This window comes from Molossus molossus, unplaced genomic scaffold (genome assembly GCF_014108415.1).
Source record: "Molossus molossus isolate mMolMol1 unplaced genomic scaffold, mMolMol1.p scaffold_m16_p_16, whole genome shotgun sequence".
Classification (NCBI taxonomy): domain Eukaryota; kingdom Metazoa; phylum Chordata; class Mammalia; order Chiroptera; family Molossidae; genus Molossus; species Molossus molossus.
The window spans coordinates 64,887,377-64,904,681 of NW_023425351.1; the positions used below are offsets into that span (position 1 = coordinate 64,887,377).

Sequence of the window (17,305 nt, forward strand, 5' to 3'; positions counted from 1 at the left end):
TAAGGTCTTCTCCAGGTAAGGGGAAGGGTTGGCCAGAGGGGCGGGAATGGTCAGGTGATCTCAGTGGAGGGACCACAGCCTGGGGCTTTGGAGACCAGCAATCCTGTTCCAGGCCAGAAGCTGTCATTGATCAGCTATGTGGCCATGGACAAATCACCTCATTTCTCTAACAAAATGAAAATACTAGCATCTGTCCAGAGGCTGTGTGATGATTAAAACAGGACAGTGCGGGCAAGGCGACCTCATCACTGTTATTATCACTGCGATATGACTTCCTACCCCGCCCCTTGGCTCTCCGACACGGGTCCCTTCACAGATCTCAGGACACATTTTTTATTATGAGTAAACATAATAAAAAAGAGTTAACCAGTTCATCTACCCAACATCAAAGCTCAAGAAACATTTGAAACATGACAGCAATGAACGACTAAAGTGTTAACTGGAGTGAGCTCTTTCTTCTTTTACCGAATTCTCGTATCTAGCTAAGAAATTCTCCAAGGCGAGGGAAGAACACCTCTCTCTCCCAGACAGTAACTTTATTTTGAATAAGGCTTTTGAAGACATACAACAGCCCAAATTTTCTCTAGTTAATCATAACAGGTATTGACCTGGGCTCTGTGGCCATTGTTTTATCTTGTGCTCACAACATCCATTTGAAGTAGATACAATATTTATGGTCTGATTATGTTATTATACATCAATTGATGATATTATTTTACAAATACATCTGAAACGGGGAGAGCTGAAGTAACCAGTGACACAAGCCACATTATACGGAAGAGGAAATACATTTTTTAAAGCATGTACGTAAGTTCTCCCAAGTCCACTGTAGGCAGAGCCCAGAGTGGAGAAACCCAGGTCGTTTGATTGTCGATCCTTAATCACTGTTCGATTCTGTGTGTTCAGACCAGACCCGCTACCTCCAGTTTGGCCTAACAACTGAGAATAGTCACAGTTATGAAGTTAAAAAGAATGTACTGAATATGGAGAGAATCAGACATCGACAGTTAATGACATTGTTGTCCAAGTTCCCCAAAGAAGGTAGCTGAGAGCTTTTTTTTTCTTCTTCATCTTTTCAAACAGTTATGGCCACACTCCACATGGCACAAGAGACTCTATCACAGGCTTGTGTGGTCAGCTGAACAAAATAAACTCCTTGATCATGATTCTACGGCTATGGCAGACAGGCAGCAAACCCCCTGGTCCGTTTGACCTCTGCTCCCATCCCGCCTGGCTGGTGCCACTTCACCCCGCACTCTAGCAAGCAAAGGCTCAAATTCACCCTCCACTTCACAACCTGCCTGGCAACTTGGTCACCAGCAGAATTAGCAGTACAACCTCCAGTTCTGGGAGAGGGCGGGACAGTCACTCATTTGCTCCCCCTGTTCAATCCACCCTAAGAGCTACTGCTACTTCGCCCTCCAAAAACCACAGTCATGACATCACCCTGAGATAATAGCCAGGCTTTCTAATCCACCAAACCCCAACCTCAAATTCACTTACTCAGTCTTGAGTGGGGGTCTCTGCCTGGTCCTGTGCGAAGCGTCTGAGACACATGCATGAGTTAAACAACAGGGTACAGAAGGGAACCCCGAAAAGACACAATTGTCGGAGCACGAAGCAAAGGCATCGTGAGAGCGCTCAATGTTCATTCATATACTCCCCAGTCTTTACTGAATTAAGATAATCATGCCCACTCTGAAGTACCTGGTTTTCTCCTCTACCTCTGCCAAAGTTCAGAGCAAACACTCCCTCAGAGAACTCTTCACTCATTCTCTGATGGAGAGAGCCCTCCCACATACACCTGGTACATAGCCTTCACTGCACCCACAGCTGCAGGTAAATACCTGCTTGTGAATTTCTTCTTGGTAAGTGGGGATCTGCCTTACCTCCTGGAAGATAAGTTACATGAGGATAGAAACAACGGACCTGGTTATCTTTGTTATGTTAGGCACTGGGAATGTGGGAGCCTCCCGGTTAAGTACCCCGTGAACATTAGTTATATCCCATTCTCTTCCATCATTTGTACTTTCAGGGGTTTTTTTTTAATCCAATTTCTCCGACGGGAGTACTCCATTTAAACCTACACGCATCGACTTTATTTAAATAACTACCAATCATCAGCATTTACAGAGCCACCTTTTAGTCTAATTTGTCCTCTGTGTAGGAGTGGAACTGATTTCCCCTTAGAAACAAGCTCAGTGGCAGGGACTATCTCTGGAGGTTTTAGTGTGTTTAACTTCATACCTAGGCGAGGACTCAACATCCTTTAACCCTTCGTAAATACTTAGAACCCTGTTGTGACTGCAAATAGACACTAATCATTCTCGTATCTACTCTGCAGATAAAATTGCCGCATTTGTTCAATCAGCAGTTTTTCCAGGAAATTCGGTAAAAGGAAATAAAAGCCCTTCTGCACATATTCTGAGACTGTTCATTTCGAGTTCGTTTTAAATGCTTTCAAACATGTCATTTTCCTACATTAACCGAGCTCAGTCCACTTAGGAGAAATGGAAACAGCAGTCTCCACCAAAATCACACCAAAGCCACCCAAGAATAAACACACATTGGGGACTGGGCGCCCCTCCCCTGCTTCCTTGTGCCATGAGACCATTCAAATGGAGGACCCCCGCTCGCGTGAAAGGGTCTCACTGCGCCCTGAGTCCGTGTACCCTTCGGCAATCAACTTTTTTCCTGCTCAAATTCTCACGGGACTCTTTTGATAAAACTCAGGCTTTTGAACCTCACGGGACTGCGGTAGCATTTTCGGGTGCCAGCATAAGGAGTGCTGGTGGCCTCCCCCACACCAGCCCCAGATGCCCCATCTTCTTCTTTACCAACTGCCAGCACCTGCCTCCCGTATCATGCCAACAGTGCCACGTGATCACACCTGCTCATTTTCTGTAACTACATGACTTGCTGAGCCCATTGTTTTTCTCTGGGACTTAACAACCTACAACCGGTCGCTGACCTTAATCCCACAGCTCCCCCATGTAGATTCCAAAGTGTGTGTTTGGTTTCCAATAACGTTTGCATTCATTCTGAAAGTCAATGTGTACTGAAAATTTATGTTCATGAGACATTTTTCATGAACATTTTTACTGATAGCCTAGCAACAATGGGCGATTATTCTCACACAGTAAATGAAGGGAGCGTTTTCAGTCACTAAATGAATGCCTCCAAATGTCTACTGAGCAATAGAAAAGATGATACACACTGATATTCTCAGAAAAAACTGCAGTTACGCTGAGGAGCTTGGACATGGACCAAAAATGTCAGGGAAAAAGGGTATACAAGTGGAAAAATATATATAAATTCAGTTAACTCTAATAGACGGTTTATTGGAAACCCTCGCAGCATTTTTCAAAAGAACTTGACAGGTTTTATTTCAATAAGACATAGTAAAGAGGAAATGGTTTAAAAGATGTCATCAATCTTTTATTTAACTAAGCACTGCCCTTCATTTTGAAGGAAATGAGACCATTTCAAATTGGAACCTCCTTCTCAAGAAGTGGTATGAGAACTTAACATTGATTGAACATACAGTATCCAACAAAAACTAAAGTTTACACAATTCTCTAGAAACAAAATCCATGTGGAATGTATGGTGTTGGTCCATGGAATTCTCCACAGGTTACAAGTATTACGGCAAAGAACAAAACAACATAATGAAATCTGAATAAAGCAGTCACGTTTATAGTTACCCTGATTGTTTAAAATCCATAAATAAAATCTAACTTTCCAAACAAATCCATTCAATGACCATGATCAACTAAATTTTATTCCAATTCATAAAAAAAAAAAATGGTTAGACAATCACATAATATCAAGTCTTTACACAGTGGATTCCATTTTGTTAAGAGAGGAAAAAAAAATAGAAAACAAGTAGTCCTTAAATTTTTTTCACTCACCATAGCATATGTCATATAAAATTAAAGTTTTGTTTCCAAAAATATGTTTCCATGTGGTCGTGGTTTTGTCTAGTAGTGCTCTTAGGGTCAGAAGCACCAAAGACATGAGAAGTTTAACCACCGAAGGGCCATTTTACATAAAAACTAAAAATCTCCTTACATGTCTGGAGTAAAGTCTTCCGCTAGGCATTTTAGTGCTATTGTTACTTTAAATTAAACATGGAATAAAAGCTACAAAATGTTGAGTTCTTTCAGTACAAAAGTGGCGTAGCTGAAGTCGTGGGCTCCTCTGACATACATACGCAGTCCCAATAAAATAGCTACTCAAGTAAGAAAATAGAATTTGTCTGATTACACTTAGCATACATCCCGCTCGGGTGTCCTGCCTACCCTGCCAGAGCGTCTAAAGAACATCAGAATTGATATTTCTTTCCTTCAAAGAGCATCTGCGATTCACAGTACAAAATAATTCTAAAGTCTTGATCCTAAGGAGAAACGAAAATTATTAAATATATATATATATTTTTAAAGTGCCAGATGTAAGCACTGCCTGGGATTAAAAACTCACGTATCCACAACAGTGCCATGTTGAGGAACGAGCCGAGTCGCTTCTCCTTTCTTGGTGCCTTCCCTGGTTGGCTGCTGCTTTACTTGAAGCTTTAGGACCTACACAAACTTCCGATGGCATCCCCTGTCCCTAAGGGTTATGTGTCCCACATCTCTGGAACCCTGTACAACACGCTTGCCTTACATGGGAAAGCGGCACCTGGAGTAGAACTATTTCAACTTCTCGCTCATCTTCAAGCCTTGTTGTCAAAAACCTCTTCTCCAGAGGTAGAATGTGATCGTTGATGTAGATCTTACAGCTCTTCACACTGAGACCTCTCCCAAAAAGTAGTTCGTTTGCAACAACAGGTAGTCACTGCTATACCTCAGTGGGACCGATGACAGTCGCTTTCCATTTGAGGGCGAAGGAGGGAGTCAGAGATGGAGGAGCGGACGAGAGGTGGCTGGCTGGTCCAGAGCTGCTGGACAGGGCTGTTCTGTTCTTGCTGCCTGCTGCTGCATGCTAGCCGTTACTTGCAACATTCACTACTGTGTTAAGCACAAAAGAAAATCCAGAGCCCTGGCTGGTTTGGCTCAGCGGTTAGAGCATCCGCCCTCGGACCAAAGAGTCTTGCGTTCAATTCTGGTCAAGGGCACATATGTCAGTTGTGGTTCGATCCCCTACCCTGGCTGGGGTCGTGCAAGAGGCAACCAATCGATGTGTCTCTCTCATATGGATATTTCTCTCTCTCTCTCTCCCTCCTTCCCATTCTATCTGAAAATCAATGAAAAAATATCCTCCAGTGAGAATTAAAAAAAGAAGAAAATCCAGATCTGTTAGGCAGAGTAAGCTCTCCTCAATGCCTTCACCCACGTTTCTCTCGCTCCACTTCTCCATGAGCAAGAGAACATAAACACAGAGTGATGACATTTACTAGACACGGCTACTAGAGTGACATTTCCAGTGGGAGACTGGTGTGTCTGTGACGCCGCAGACTGGGGCTGAGGGCTGTCCATCTTTAACAGAGGATAGGACCTATTTGGAGAAACAGGAAGCATAGCTAATGCCCTTGTAATGAAAGAATGTCATGTTGAGGTGCTATGAGGACTTACAAATTATGGCCTCAACCGCCAAGTTTGGAAAAAGTACACAAGGAAACCTTGTTGCCTTGAGATCTCCAGGCAGGAGGCCCGAGGATGACCACGGCTGTAGAACACTCATGATTCTACTCCAACTGGAAGAATGAGGTCACAAAAATGACGTATTCAGTGTATGTTCTGTGTAATCTCTAATGACTCCCAAGAAAAAGAAAAACTTGACTCAACTTTTGAAACAGCGTTAGCAATGCCAGTGCGGTGCCCCAGCAGACATGCGTCTGGATCCAGGGCACACATCATTCCAGAGCTCCCAGGAACACGAGGAGCAGGTTGGGAAAAAAAAAGAATGTAAAGCTTCCGAGTAAAGCCAAGTGTGGCTCAGCAGGAGATCCAAATCGTATTGGCCAGCCTGCTGCCAACAGATCCCACAATCGCTGACCTGTGCTTTAGGACTGTCACCAGATTTGGCACTGACTATACCAGGTGGCGTTTGTGGTTGCTGTCAGCTCTTGAGAAAGCGTTCTGAAGGAGAGTTCTCCAAGCACCAAGGAGAATGCTGCACTATAACAAGCCTTTGCATCTTGAATTAAGTGTGCCTCAAGTATGGCGACCAAAACAAACACCTTATCGTTGAGAACTGCATCAGGCCAAAGATTTTACCAGCAGCAGAGCACAAGTGTGAGGGATGGAGCAGTGAGGGAAAATTAAAATTCACAGGACCATCAAAGCCTTCCATTTTAAAAAGGTTACCTTCACTGTTCAGGAATGGGGTTCAGGGAGAAGAGGGAGTGATTGAGTAATTCCTGACAGGGCAAACCTGTTTGGCTGCTTCTGTAGTGGATACTTTATGGGGTGGCACCAGCTCATCCCATGTGTGACCTGTGGATGAACACAGCCAAACAGGTTTAATTAGATCAGAGACACAAAGGCTATTCCCTCCTTTGATAACAAATAACATAGCTGTAAGTGCCTACAATAGCAGGCAAGAAACAAAGGCGGCCAAACAGAACCATAATTGAATCCTTCCCCTAGCTGGCCCCTGACAATGATTTACTTATAACCTGGGAAGTGGCTGGTAGAGCAGGAGAGCCGGCAGGAGACTCAGCCAGCTCCAGAAGATAAATTACTTGGGGACAGGGAGGAGGGAGGTAGCAAACTCTTTGTTTTTCAGCCCAAGTTTACTGGACTCTTTGTTACACTTCACAGGCGGCTGCTCTGTTTTGGTCTGCTGCTACCAGACCTGGTCCTGGTTTCTCCAGGCTTGCATCCCAGGAATCCCATAAAATAAATCACCCAGCCTCCTGGATCCCACACACAGCTCCACAGGGGTAGCCGATATGCGGTTCTCTGCTGACCACAGACCACTCTGGCCTTAGTCCAGGGCAACTTCCAAGCCCAGGGTAGGGGGGAAGCGGGGAGGAGGCAATGGCAGGCGTTGGTACTCCGAACTTTTCTCCACCCCTTCTTGCATAGGAAGGGTAGATTTTGGACCCAGGTCCAGCAGGGATTTAGTGTCAGGCATGTCCACAGTTTCTCTCACCTCAGGAAGAAGACAGATTGAGAGAGTGGTCCGGCAGTGCCCCCAACCAAAGCGTTCTTCCTACCTGCTCCCTCTTCCTCCTCCGTCCAAGATAACAAGCTCAAGCCACAGCTGGCTGCGCATTTCACCAACTCTCCATTTTCCAAATGGCCCAGGAGCCCAGATGGGGCTCAGAGGTGGTGGTGGAGGAGTGGAGGGAGGAGGCAGCGGCTTCTGGCAGCAGCTCCCTCACAGCTCTGCACTCAGCTGGCCCATCAGTGCACCACCGCCTCACGGTTCTCCTCCTCCCAGCCAAGCTCAGGGGGGCGCTCGAGGGGCGGCTTAGTCCGCGCAGTGTCGCTGTCGCCCTCTTCCGGCTCGGCCGGGTGCAGGTGCATAGCGAGCTCCTGCAGCACGGCTGCCCGCCCTATCTGGTCGTTGCGCCGCTTCTCCATGATCAGGTCCTCCAGGCTCTGGAACTCGAGCGTGTGGCTGCGCTGCGCAGAGAGCTGGATCTGCAGCCGGTAGGGCTGCTTGCCGATGCGCAGCTCGCCGCCGATCTTGAACTCGCGCTTGCCGTAGCGGCACCAGGCGGCGAAGCTCTCGGAGTTGCGCCAGCTCAGCTCGCGCTCCTTGGCGCCCACGTGTGCCAGCGCGTTGCGCACCACGGCGCTGGGGCTGAGTGGCTTGTAGCGGTACAGATCGTTCACCACGCGGCCGCGCCGGCCCTGGCTCGCGTCCGTCAGGAAGCTGTTGCTCACCTCCAGCCGGTGCAAGTGCACCACCTGGAAGTTGCCCACGTATACAGCCCAGTGGGGGTACTGCGCCTGCGACACGAACTCCACCAGGTCGCCAGGCTTGCACTTGTTGAGCAGGTTCTCGGGCGTGTAGGTGCTCAGCGACGCGGAGCCCGGCGCAAAGCTTTTCTGGTAGATGCACTCGTCGCGGTAGAACACGGAGCACTCCACCTCGTGCAGCCGAGGGTCGTAGGGCTGCGGCGGGGGCAGTGGCGGCCCGTCCTCACCTTTGGGCAAGCCGCCGCCATCCGGCCCCTGGGGTGGTGGCTGCGGCTCTACGTCCTCGTCATCATTGGAAAAGATGTAGGAGACCCCAATGCGAGGCCCGTCGTCCCGGTCCATGCCCGTCGGGTCAGCTGTGGGAACTTCCTTATAATTTAGGTGGGTCAGTTTCTCCACCTGGTTGCCCATCACGCTGCGGAAACACGTTCACACCGCCGAGAGGGGAGAAAGCGAAACCACCACTAGGGTCATTGGCACAGGTCCCCGGACAGGGGCTGAGACCACCTGTTGGGAGAGGAAGGCAAGGAAGCCATATAGGAGCCCCTCCGTGTAAAGGACGATTTGTTAAGAGGCGGAAGAAAGGTTCGGGTCGAGCACCTGGAGCCATCTACGGGGAGTCTCGGTTGTAGCGAGTCTTCCCTCATTTCTCCACCACTAGGGTCACGGTCTCAGGAAACCAGGCAACTCCAGCTCTGCCCCCGCCCCGAGCCCTCACCTCGCCCGGGCAAAAGTCCATTGCATCAGCAGCTTCTATTGCTTCCGCCAGCTCCCTACCTGCCAAGCCCGGGCAGGAGGGGTAAGAAAGAGAAACTTTACTCCAGTCCTCCCTTTCCTCACCCCCCTGCCACCCCAGGGCCCTAACTTAACCCCTGAGACGACCTCCCCCGCTCACGCTTCCTTCCCCGGGGAAACCCACGAGGATTGCGTAGCACGGTCGGAGCAGGTGAGCCACCCTACCTGGGCTCACCTGCGGCGCTTTCTCCTCCCGTCTCCCCGGCTCTTCCCCCCCGCGCGCGCCCTCTAGCTCGGGTTACCTGCGCACTCACCTGCCGAGAGGCGGAGGCCGTGGGGAACCGGGAGGGGGTGCCGCTGCACCCTGAGACTTCTAGGGCGAGTTTGCAGGTTTGGGCTCCGCAGCCCCTTCTCTTCTTGAGCGGGTGGCAGCAAGGCTGCACAGGGGGAAGCAAGGCATGTCTTGTACCCCCGGCTACGTAGCGCTTCAAGACTTGAAGGTGGGGGGGCAATGCCTGTTCACCCCGCACCCCTTCGCGCCTGCTAGGGTTGCTGTCCTCCCTCAATCGGCTCTCGGGGCAGGTGGGGCGCGAAGAGGAGGAGAAAGAAGCAGCCTGGCTACCCGGCGGCAGCAGCTCCCGCTCGGGCCCGGCGAGCAACAAGCGCCGGAGCGGGAGGGACGGGATTGTAGATCCGGCTTCGGGCTCCCGGGGCGGGAGCGCAGCCTCTGGCATTTAAAGAGACAGGCGCTCGCTCCCGGAACCCGGGTCTTTCCCTCACGGTGCAGAGCCTCCGGGATCCCCGCCCCGTCCGGCCCACCGAGGCCGCGGGGCTCCGCCCAGGCCCCGCCCCCGCGCCGGAGCAGGTTTAAATCGCGCTGGTAAATTATGAACGCGCCGGCTGGGCGGGCGCTCAGAGCGCAGGTGTCGGCGCTGGCCGCTGGGAGCTCCGCTTGCCTTCTTCGAGCCAGGGCCTGCTGGGGGCTCTCGCTGCTTGCTCGGCTGGTGCTTTTCCGAGCTGGGAGCTGGGCAAGGAAGTTGCACGGCGAGTGCCCCCCTGCCAGCGCAGAGAAGACACCATAAGAGTTTGCCGTTTGTGTTTTTTTCTCCTTCGCCTCTTTGCCACAGCACCTGGGGAGGGAGAGACGGGCACTGGGAAGCAGACGCACGTCTTTTCTTTCCTGGAGAATATTTCTCGCCAATGTTTACAGCAAAGATTTTTTTTTAGTGGCACAGCTCAAAAAGTGCGCCAGTTTAGAGGTATATTTGCAGGATGGGTGCTGTGAAACTTTCGGGTGGAAAAATTTTCACAGAAAGGAAACAGTATAAAACGGAAGAAATACTTAGTTACTGGCTTACCTCCAAGACCAGCGCTGTGTCTATAGAGGTCCCTCGAAGTTGGCAAAAGTTGATTTCACAACCTCTGTTGTTTCGAGTTACTAGTTGGTCTGGTAGTGAGAGAAAATATTCAGCTGTTTTGTTTTGTTTTGGCCGGGGGGAGGGAGGAGGGTAAAGGATGTAGGACTTGCCTAATTGCCTTTAAATTAAGAACAAATGAGCAGAGGCCCCTGGTGGATATATCTCCTTCCTGCCGATTTTCAGAAGGAAGTGACTGAGTGATTTACAGAAGAGAGGAGTGTTGCCTATTAACCTCCAGCAGGAGAGGACACTTCCTGCCCCTCCATGCTGCTTGGTGTTTAGTACCGAAGATGTGGGCTACCAAAGTGTTCTTCCTTCGTTATTTGAAAAAAAGTCATGGATCTGAGTTGGGGGTGGAGGGTCAACAGTAGACAAGCTTAGATGTTCTCTGAACACACTAATTCGTGGTGGAATTAAAGAATGCAACTCAAGACCTCCTCTACCCTGTTTTCCACCACTGCTTCTTTTGACTAAGTTTTTCCAGGTAACACTATTATTTATTATTTATTAGTGGTAGCGTGTATACCAACCAGTGGAAATAGAAATACATGAACACTGCTGTGATCCTTTTCAGTTTGGAGGGGGGGATCAGTCTATTTATGTACTTTTGAGCCCAAGCGATCAATATTAGCAGGGCTGTGATGGAGGTAGTCCTTCAGCAAGCCTGAGATCCAGTGTAAACCAGACCAAAAACAGACTTCTGTGCTGACTGAATTTATGTATCATCTGACCATCCTTAGGCAAATGTGCCCAGATAAGACCCCCCCGCCACACACACACACACACCCCTTTGGATAGCAGTGCTCTGGGGGCTGCTGTTACCTGAGTGGTATTTGTCACTACCATGTGAGCTCCATGTGGGACAAGTTAGGCTTAGGAAGGCAATGGCAAGTCACCCCACTCTGATAACACTGGGAAACCTTTGCTGTTGTGGGCCGTGGTAGGCCACTGGGTAGGTTGGCTGGTGATGAGAGAATCCCTGGGACACAGTAGTATGACAGTTTGCAGCCAGCAGTCTGGGGAAAAAATCTAATAAGGCAACACACTGTGAAAAAATAATATAAACAAAGCCACTTCAAAATAGTCATTCGGATCTGTCATCCCAGGGGAACTGCCTTGCTGTCTTTCCCCACAAACCTTTGGAATGTTAAAACTGGGCCACATAACCTCTGCACTGGGCCCAAAGCAGCACTGTATTTCAAACAATTGTTTTTGTTTTTTTTTCTTTATGACCTAGTTAAAATCTTCTCTTATTTTTATATTTTTCTTTTTTTCAAAGTTATTGAGATGCAATTCACATGCACTAAAATTTATCCAATTAAAGTAATTGTAGTATATTCACAGACTTGTGCAAACATCACAATAGAATTTCAGAATATTTTCATCATGAAACCCCATACCCATTAGCAGACACATCCTCTTTCCCCCTATTTCCCCCCACGACAGCCCTAGACAAATGCTCATCTACTCTCTGTCGCCATAGTTTTGACTCCTCTACATTTCATGTGAATGGACTCATACCACATTGGCCTCTGATACTGGCTTCTCTGAAGTAACATGTTTGCAGAGCTCGTCTGCATTACAGCAAACGGCCATAAGGCTGATGGTTAAAGCCATTCTTTAGACCTAGAATCACTGTGTGAGCTTATCTGCACCTCCAGTAACCCCTGCTTTCTAGCAATGTGAGTGGAGGTGGAGAGGTGAGAAGCTTGGGGGTTTAAGGGTGGCACTCTGGCTGCCCTATGGAAAATGACTGACAGAGGAGGCAGATCCCAGAGGCCAGGCCGTGGGGAGCAAAGGTCACACAGACAGAGCCCAGTAGGCAAAGGACAAAGCCCCCGAAGTCACCTTCCCCAAGAGCAGCCTCTCCGGAAAGAAGTGTTAGTTGGATTTGGATTCTCAGCCACACTGTAGCTTTATCTCCCCATCAGTGACCCAGGCATCACATCCCACGCACCTCCTCAGAGAAGGCACTGAATAAGTGACGTGTGTTGAATGCCAGTTAGTGACTCGCAGTACTTCCGCCCAGGGCAGTGGGGAACAACTGAGAATGATGCTTCTGGTGAGGCATTGGCGCTGGCCCTGCAGGGGTGGCAGCGATCTCGGGTTAGACCCGTAGCTTTAAGAATGCACAAAGTCGGAGCACAAGGACTGGATTGTGTGATGGGGCAATCTGGAAATCTGCTGGGCCCGGGGCTGGGCCCCAGGTTCACCGCGGCAGCAGACGGCTGAGTGAGTTTGCTGGAAAACAGGTTTCTCTACACCTCCCTTGTATTGGGAAGCTCCCAGACTTCCCTGCTTCTGTCACCCAACGCTGGGGTTTTGTGGGGACCTTAGGAGGTGAGAGGTAGCTCGATGGGAAACGATGACCCAGGTGGGGTCCTGTTTGCCAGGTGCATGACCCCGAAGCTGTCTCTTCTCCAGTCCTACCCTCCTTTCCCAGGCTCTACAGTGGGGCTGATGAGACTTCTTTCCTAAATGTGAGTCCGCACAGGAAACAGTGTACGTGGCATCGCCTTGTAAATCCCGTAGGTGCCTCGAGTTATGTACATACTGTGTAAGAGCCAGATGATGGTTTCAATGTGGGAGCGGAACTGGGGGATGTGGGCGTCCTCTTACCGAACCCTACCAATCCGGTGTTTTACATTCCTGGATAAGAATACAAAGCACAGAGATATCAATCTTGATGGAGTCCAGTACGAATCCGCCCGGCTTCAAAGCTGCTTGTCCTGCTGTGTCACGCTGCCCCAGGAGCACCAGCCCGTGGGTTCACCCAGGCACCGGCCAGTGTGCGGACCAGGGGCTGGTATATCTTCTGGATGCACAGTGACCAGCTTGTCCTGGTGTGCCTGAGACTATCCCAGATTTAGCACTAAAAGCAAATCCTAGTCAAACTGGGACGGCGGGCTGCCCTCCCTATCCCGGTCATTCATTGCCTTCCCTGAACCAAGAGCTCTGTGGACACAGAGCTGGGGACATTGGTGAGGGGGAAGGGTTGCAGAGAAGGGAGAGGGGAACAGGACAGTCAGGTGCTTTTGCCCAGATCTCACTCTGGGTGTGGTTAGAGTGAGGTTATACATAAAGCGGCTGCTGCATAAACAGGGCCAGCCAATAAAAGAGGCAGTAAATGTTGGAACCTGCTTTGGCAATTGGTTTCTTTTTCTTATCCTACTCTTTATGGGTAAGGAGGGCCAGCCTCCAGTACTCTGTCTACCCTTAGCCAGCCTGTTTTGGGCTTCAAAACCTGCATAAAGAGTTGTGTACTTGGGCCGATTACTCCTGGAATTTCAGAGGAAGGAAGGGAGCCCAGAGGCTGCTGAGTGGCATCCTTTCCCTTGGCATCTGTATTTTATTTGCTTGTCCCCTCCGATCACCAGAGCAGGCTCTCTCAAGAAGCCTGGGCTAGGCTGTCCTGTGGGTAGGTGGTGACAGGAGATGCCACAAGAAGGGGCCTGAGGCTGTCACCCGTCCCAGACCGTCAGCCCTCCATGCATTAATCCTGTAGCTAAATTGTGAGGCAGCTTTTAATCTTCTCCTGGAAGAGGACTTACCAATGGGGAAACACCTAGGCCAGGCCCTCCCGGAGGCCTGCTGTTTTAGGAGGCTCCTGACATCATATTGCTGATGTCGAACCAGTTTGATTTGTGCTCAGGAGTCTGAGCGTGTAGCTGGACTCCTGCAGAAGCCTCATGAAAGATGCATTTCACCAGGCAGTTCCAGGGGAGAGACCAGTTTAAATTATAGCTCGAGAAATCCAAATATTGGCATATCTGCAAATCCAAACGTAGGGATTTCAAGAAAAAAAATCTAAATTCTAAGAATCTTATTTTGCATGTCTTGTGCAAGAAGGGAGGGTGAGATATTCAGAGAGGAGACAAGGCTGCCAATAACGAGAGAAGCTCGGGCCGAGCAAACCAGCCTTTTCTTTCCCTGGGTGTCTTCATGCTATCACATGCGGGAGGGAGACAGCATCCGCTCAGCACAGCTGTGTCCCACAGCACAGTTTAGGAGCCACCCAGTCAGTGTCTGGGGCACAGTGGGACTCCCTATCTCCCTTGGCGGAGGCCAAAATCCCTAAAACGACCTTCAAGGCGCTGGCCTGCCTCCCCTATCACCGCTCTGACACTCCACACTCGCACCTCCAGACACACTGGCCTCTGCTGTTCCTCCTCCGTGATGGACATGCTTCGGCTTCAGGGCCTTAGCATTTGCTGTTCCCTCTGCCTGGAACACGTTTCCCCCAGGGACCGTCATGCTGTGCGCTTCAAGTCTTGGCTCAGGTGGTAGGCGTTTGGTGAGCCTTTCCTGACAACTCTGTCTAAAATCCCGTGTCCCCCTTACACACCCCTATCCTCTCTGTTCTCCGTTTTTCTATACTTAGTGGACTTACTTATCACCTGTAATATTCTATATCATTTATTACTTTACTTTTATTTATTCTCTCTCCCCGGTAAATTATTAACTCTGTGAAGTCACAGTTTACGTGGCAAATTCTAGGACCCTTGTTTTGTTCACTGAGGTATCTCCAGCTCCTGGAGGGTTCTCTGACACATACTAGGCTCCACAAACTGTATTTGATGAAAAATGGAAGGGCTTTTTATGGGTCATCTCTGTTCATCTCCACAACAGCGCCAATGGGGTAGGATTGCGCTCAATTTACAGATGGGAAGATTTGACACAATATTCACTAAATACGCGTGGTGTGCCAGGCACGGTACTAGGCAGATGAGTTTCAGAAGGGCTAAGACGGTAGGCCCAGGTAACACGGCACAGTTCACCAACCAATTATAGCTGCACTGTCCCACATGTAGCCAGTAGTCACTTGGCTACTGAGCACCTGAAATGTAGCTCATCTGAACTGAAATGTGTTGATGTAAAATGCACACCAATTTCCAAGACTTAGCACAAAAAAGGAAAACATCTTACTATGTTTTTTACATTGACTACATTTTAAAATTGTAATATTTTAGATCTGTTGGGTTAAACAAAATATATTATTAAAATTAATAGAACTTATTATTATTATTATTTTTTACTCTTTTAAATGTGACCACTATAAAAAATTTAATTACATGTGTGGTTTGCATTTGACTCTTCTGGCTATTTTCATTACACCTTGCATTTCTATTTTAAGTATATCACCTCTTGGAGTTTTGAGGGCAAGAATGCAGTGACTTTATCCTTCCTCTAAGGATCAGAACAAAGATAGTCAGAATGCTTCAGCAAGCCTCAAAGGTAGTCACATACCTGTTACATAATGAATGTTTGTGTCTTCTCCAAAATTTATATGTTGAAGCTCTAACCTCAAATGTGATGGTATTTGGAGGCAGAGCCTTTGGGACACAGGTTTAGAGGAGGTCACGAGGGTGCAGTCCCCATGATGGGATTAGTGCCCTTTAAGAAGAGGGAGAGACACCAGAGCTTCCTATCTCTGCCTTGTGATGACACAATGAGAAGGTGACCATCTACAAGCCAGGGGAAAGGTTCTCACCAAACCCTGACCATGCTGACATCCTCTTCATGGACTTGCAGCTTCCAGAACTGAGAAAAAGGCATTTCTGTTGTGTAAGCCGCCCAGTCTGTGTATTTTATTATGGCAGCCTGCACTGTCCAAGACAACAGCTAAATATTGACTGTCTCTCTCCATGAGAAGCAGATGGAGAGTTGACGTGACCTCCAGGAGTGATGCGTTTTCAGAACCTTCCAGTAAAGAAGACAGCCCCCTACACAAACTTGAGAGCGGTGTCTGTGAAGAAGGAATTCTCAGTATAATGGAGGTGGATGGGCTGACTGTCACAGAGCCAGGACACCTACTATTAATATTATCAAACATGTTCTTCTTCCTTCTACTCCCCACCAACTGAGCACCTTTCTGAGAGGCATTTGGCTGCTCATATAGACATGCTTATAAAGAATACAAATCGACCTGAAGGTTACATTTCTTCTTGTCAATCAGGAAGCTGGTGAGCTGGATTTATTCATCTGACTCTGTAGACTGGGTCTGTCTGCTTTCAATGGGTTGACTTCAAGCTTAAGGATCATGCCTCAAATGACAGAATTCATGAAGTTGGTTATAAACATAGGAAAAAAATAAGAGTAGCAGCTAACATTTATTGAGTGCTTACTCTATCCAGCATCATTCTAAGAGCATTGTATGTATCCACTCCTCTCATCCTCACTGATGAGGTAGACATTATTATCATTATTTTCACTTTACAGATGACAAAGCAGGGGTATGGTAAATGTAAGCACCTCACCCAGGGCCAAACAGCTCATGATTTGCTGAGCAAAGAGTCAGAGACAAGAGAATGCCTGGCGGTGGGGGTAACCTCCGGCCACCCACCTGGCTCAGAGAGTAATGAGGATCCCTGGAACTGGACTGCTAGGCACACTGAACACCTACTTCATACCATCTGTTGTTCTCCCTTGCTCTGCAAAGGGACTACAACCCAATCTTTGCCCTGTGGATGCTCATGGCCCATCATACTCACTAGCATTTCTGAACACCTTAGTAGATGTTCAGTAAGCCTTTATGATGAATGAATACCTAGAAGTAGGCCTTTGTCTTAGTCCTAAGATCAGTTGGGGTGCCCAGCCTGTGTGGCTCAGTGGTTGACCGTCAACCCATACACCAAGAGGTCACCAGTTCGATTCCCGGTTAGGGCACAAGGCCAGGTTGTGGGCCCAGTCCCCAGTGGGGGCATGCAGGAGACGGCCAATCAGTGTTCTCTCTCATCAATGTTACTATCTTTCTTTCCCTCTCCCTTCCTCTCTAAAAATTAATAAAGAAAAAAAAAAAAAGGCCCTGGCCAGTTTGGCTCAGCGGTTAGAGCGTAGGCCTGCAGTCCGGAGAGACCCGGGTTCAGTTCCCGCTAAGGGCGCGTACCTCGGTTGCAGTTTGTCCCTGGCCCTGGTTGGTTGTGTGGGTGGCAGCCCCTCGATGTGTCCTTTTCACATCGATGTTTCTCTCTCTCTCTCTCTCTGTTCCTCTCTCTCCCCCCCACTCTACCTGAACAAAAAAATGGAAAAATGTCCTCGGGTGAGGATAAAAAAAAAAAAAAAAAAAAAATAAAGAAAAAAAAAAGATTAGTTGAGGATGCAGATAAGGGATATTTAGGGACTGAGCCAAAAGCATTAGGTGTATAAGCTGTGTTTATCTAGTTTTTGCAAATGGGAGGGCCTATAACCACTCTGTGCACAGCTATTACAGGAGAGGAAAAAATATTTTTGCTCTACCTATTTGAGGTTCATTGAGGCCTCAAATTCAACTGATAAAAGACA

The 17,305-nt window shown here is 48.5% G+C and overlaps 1 protein-coding gene across 1 annotated transcript; it reads right to left on the reverse strand.

The window, feature by feature from the left end:
* Positions 1–5,217: 5,217 nt before the first annotated feature.
* On the reverse strand, positions 5,218–9,288 carry LRATD2 (LRAT domain containing 2). The gene is made up of 2 exons (XM_036264476.1): positions 8,921–9,288; positions 5,218–8,378 (listed from the first exon to the last, which is right to left on the reverse strand). Exon 2 carries the CDS (start codon positions 8,280–8,282, stop codon positions 7,350–7,352), a length of 933 nt encoding a protein of 310 aa, XP_036120369.1. The 5' UTR covers positions 8,283–8,378; positions 8,921–9,288; the 3' UTR covers positions 5,218–7,349.
* Positions 9,289–17,305: the final 8,017 nt, after the last annotated feature.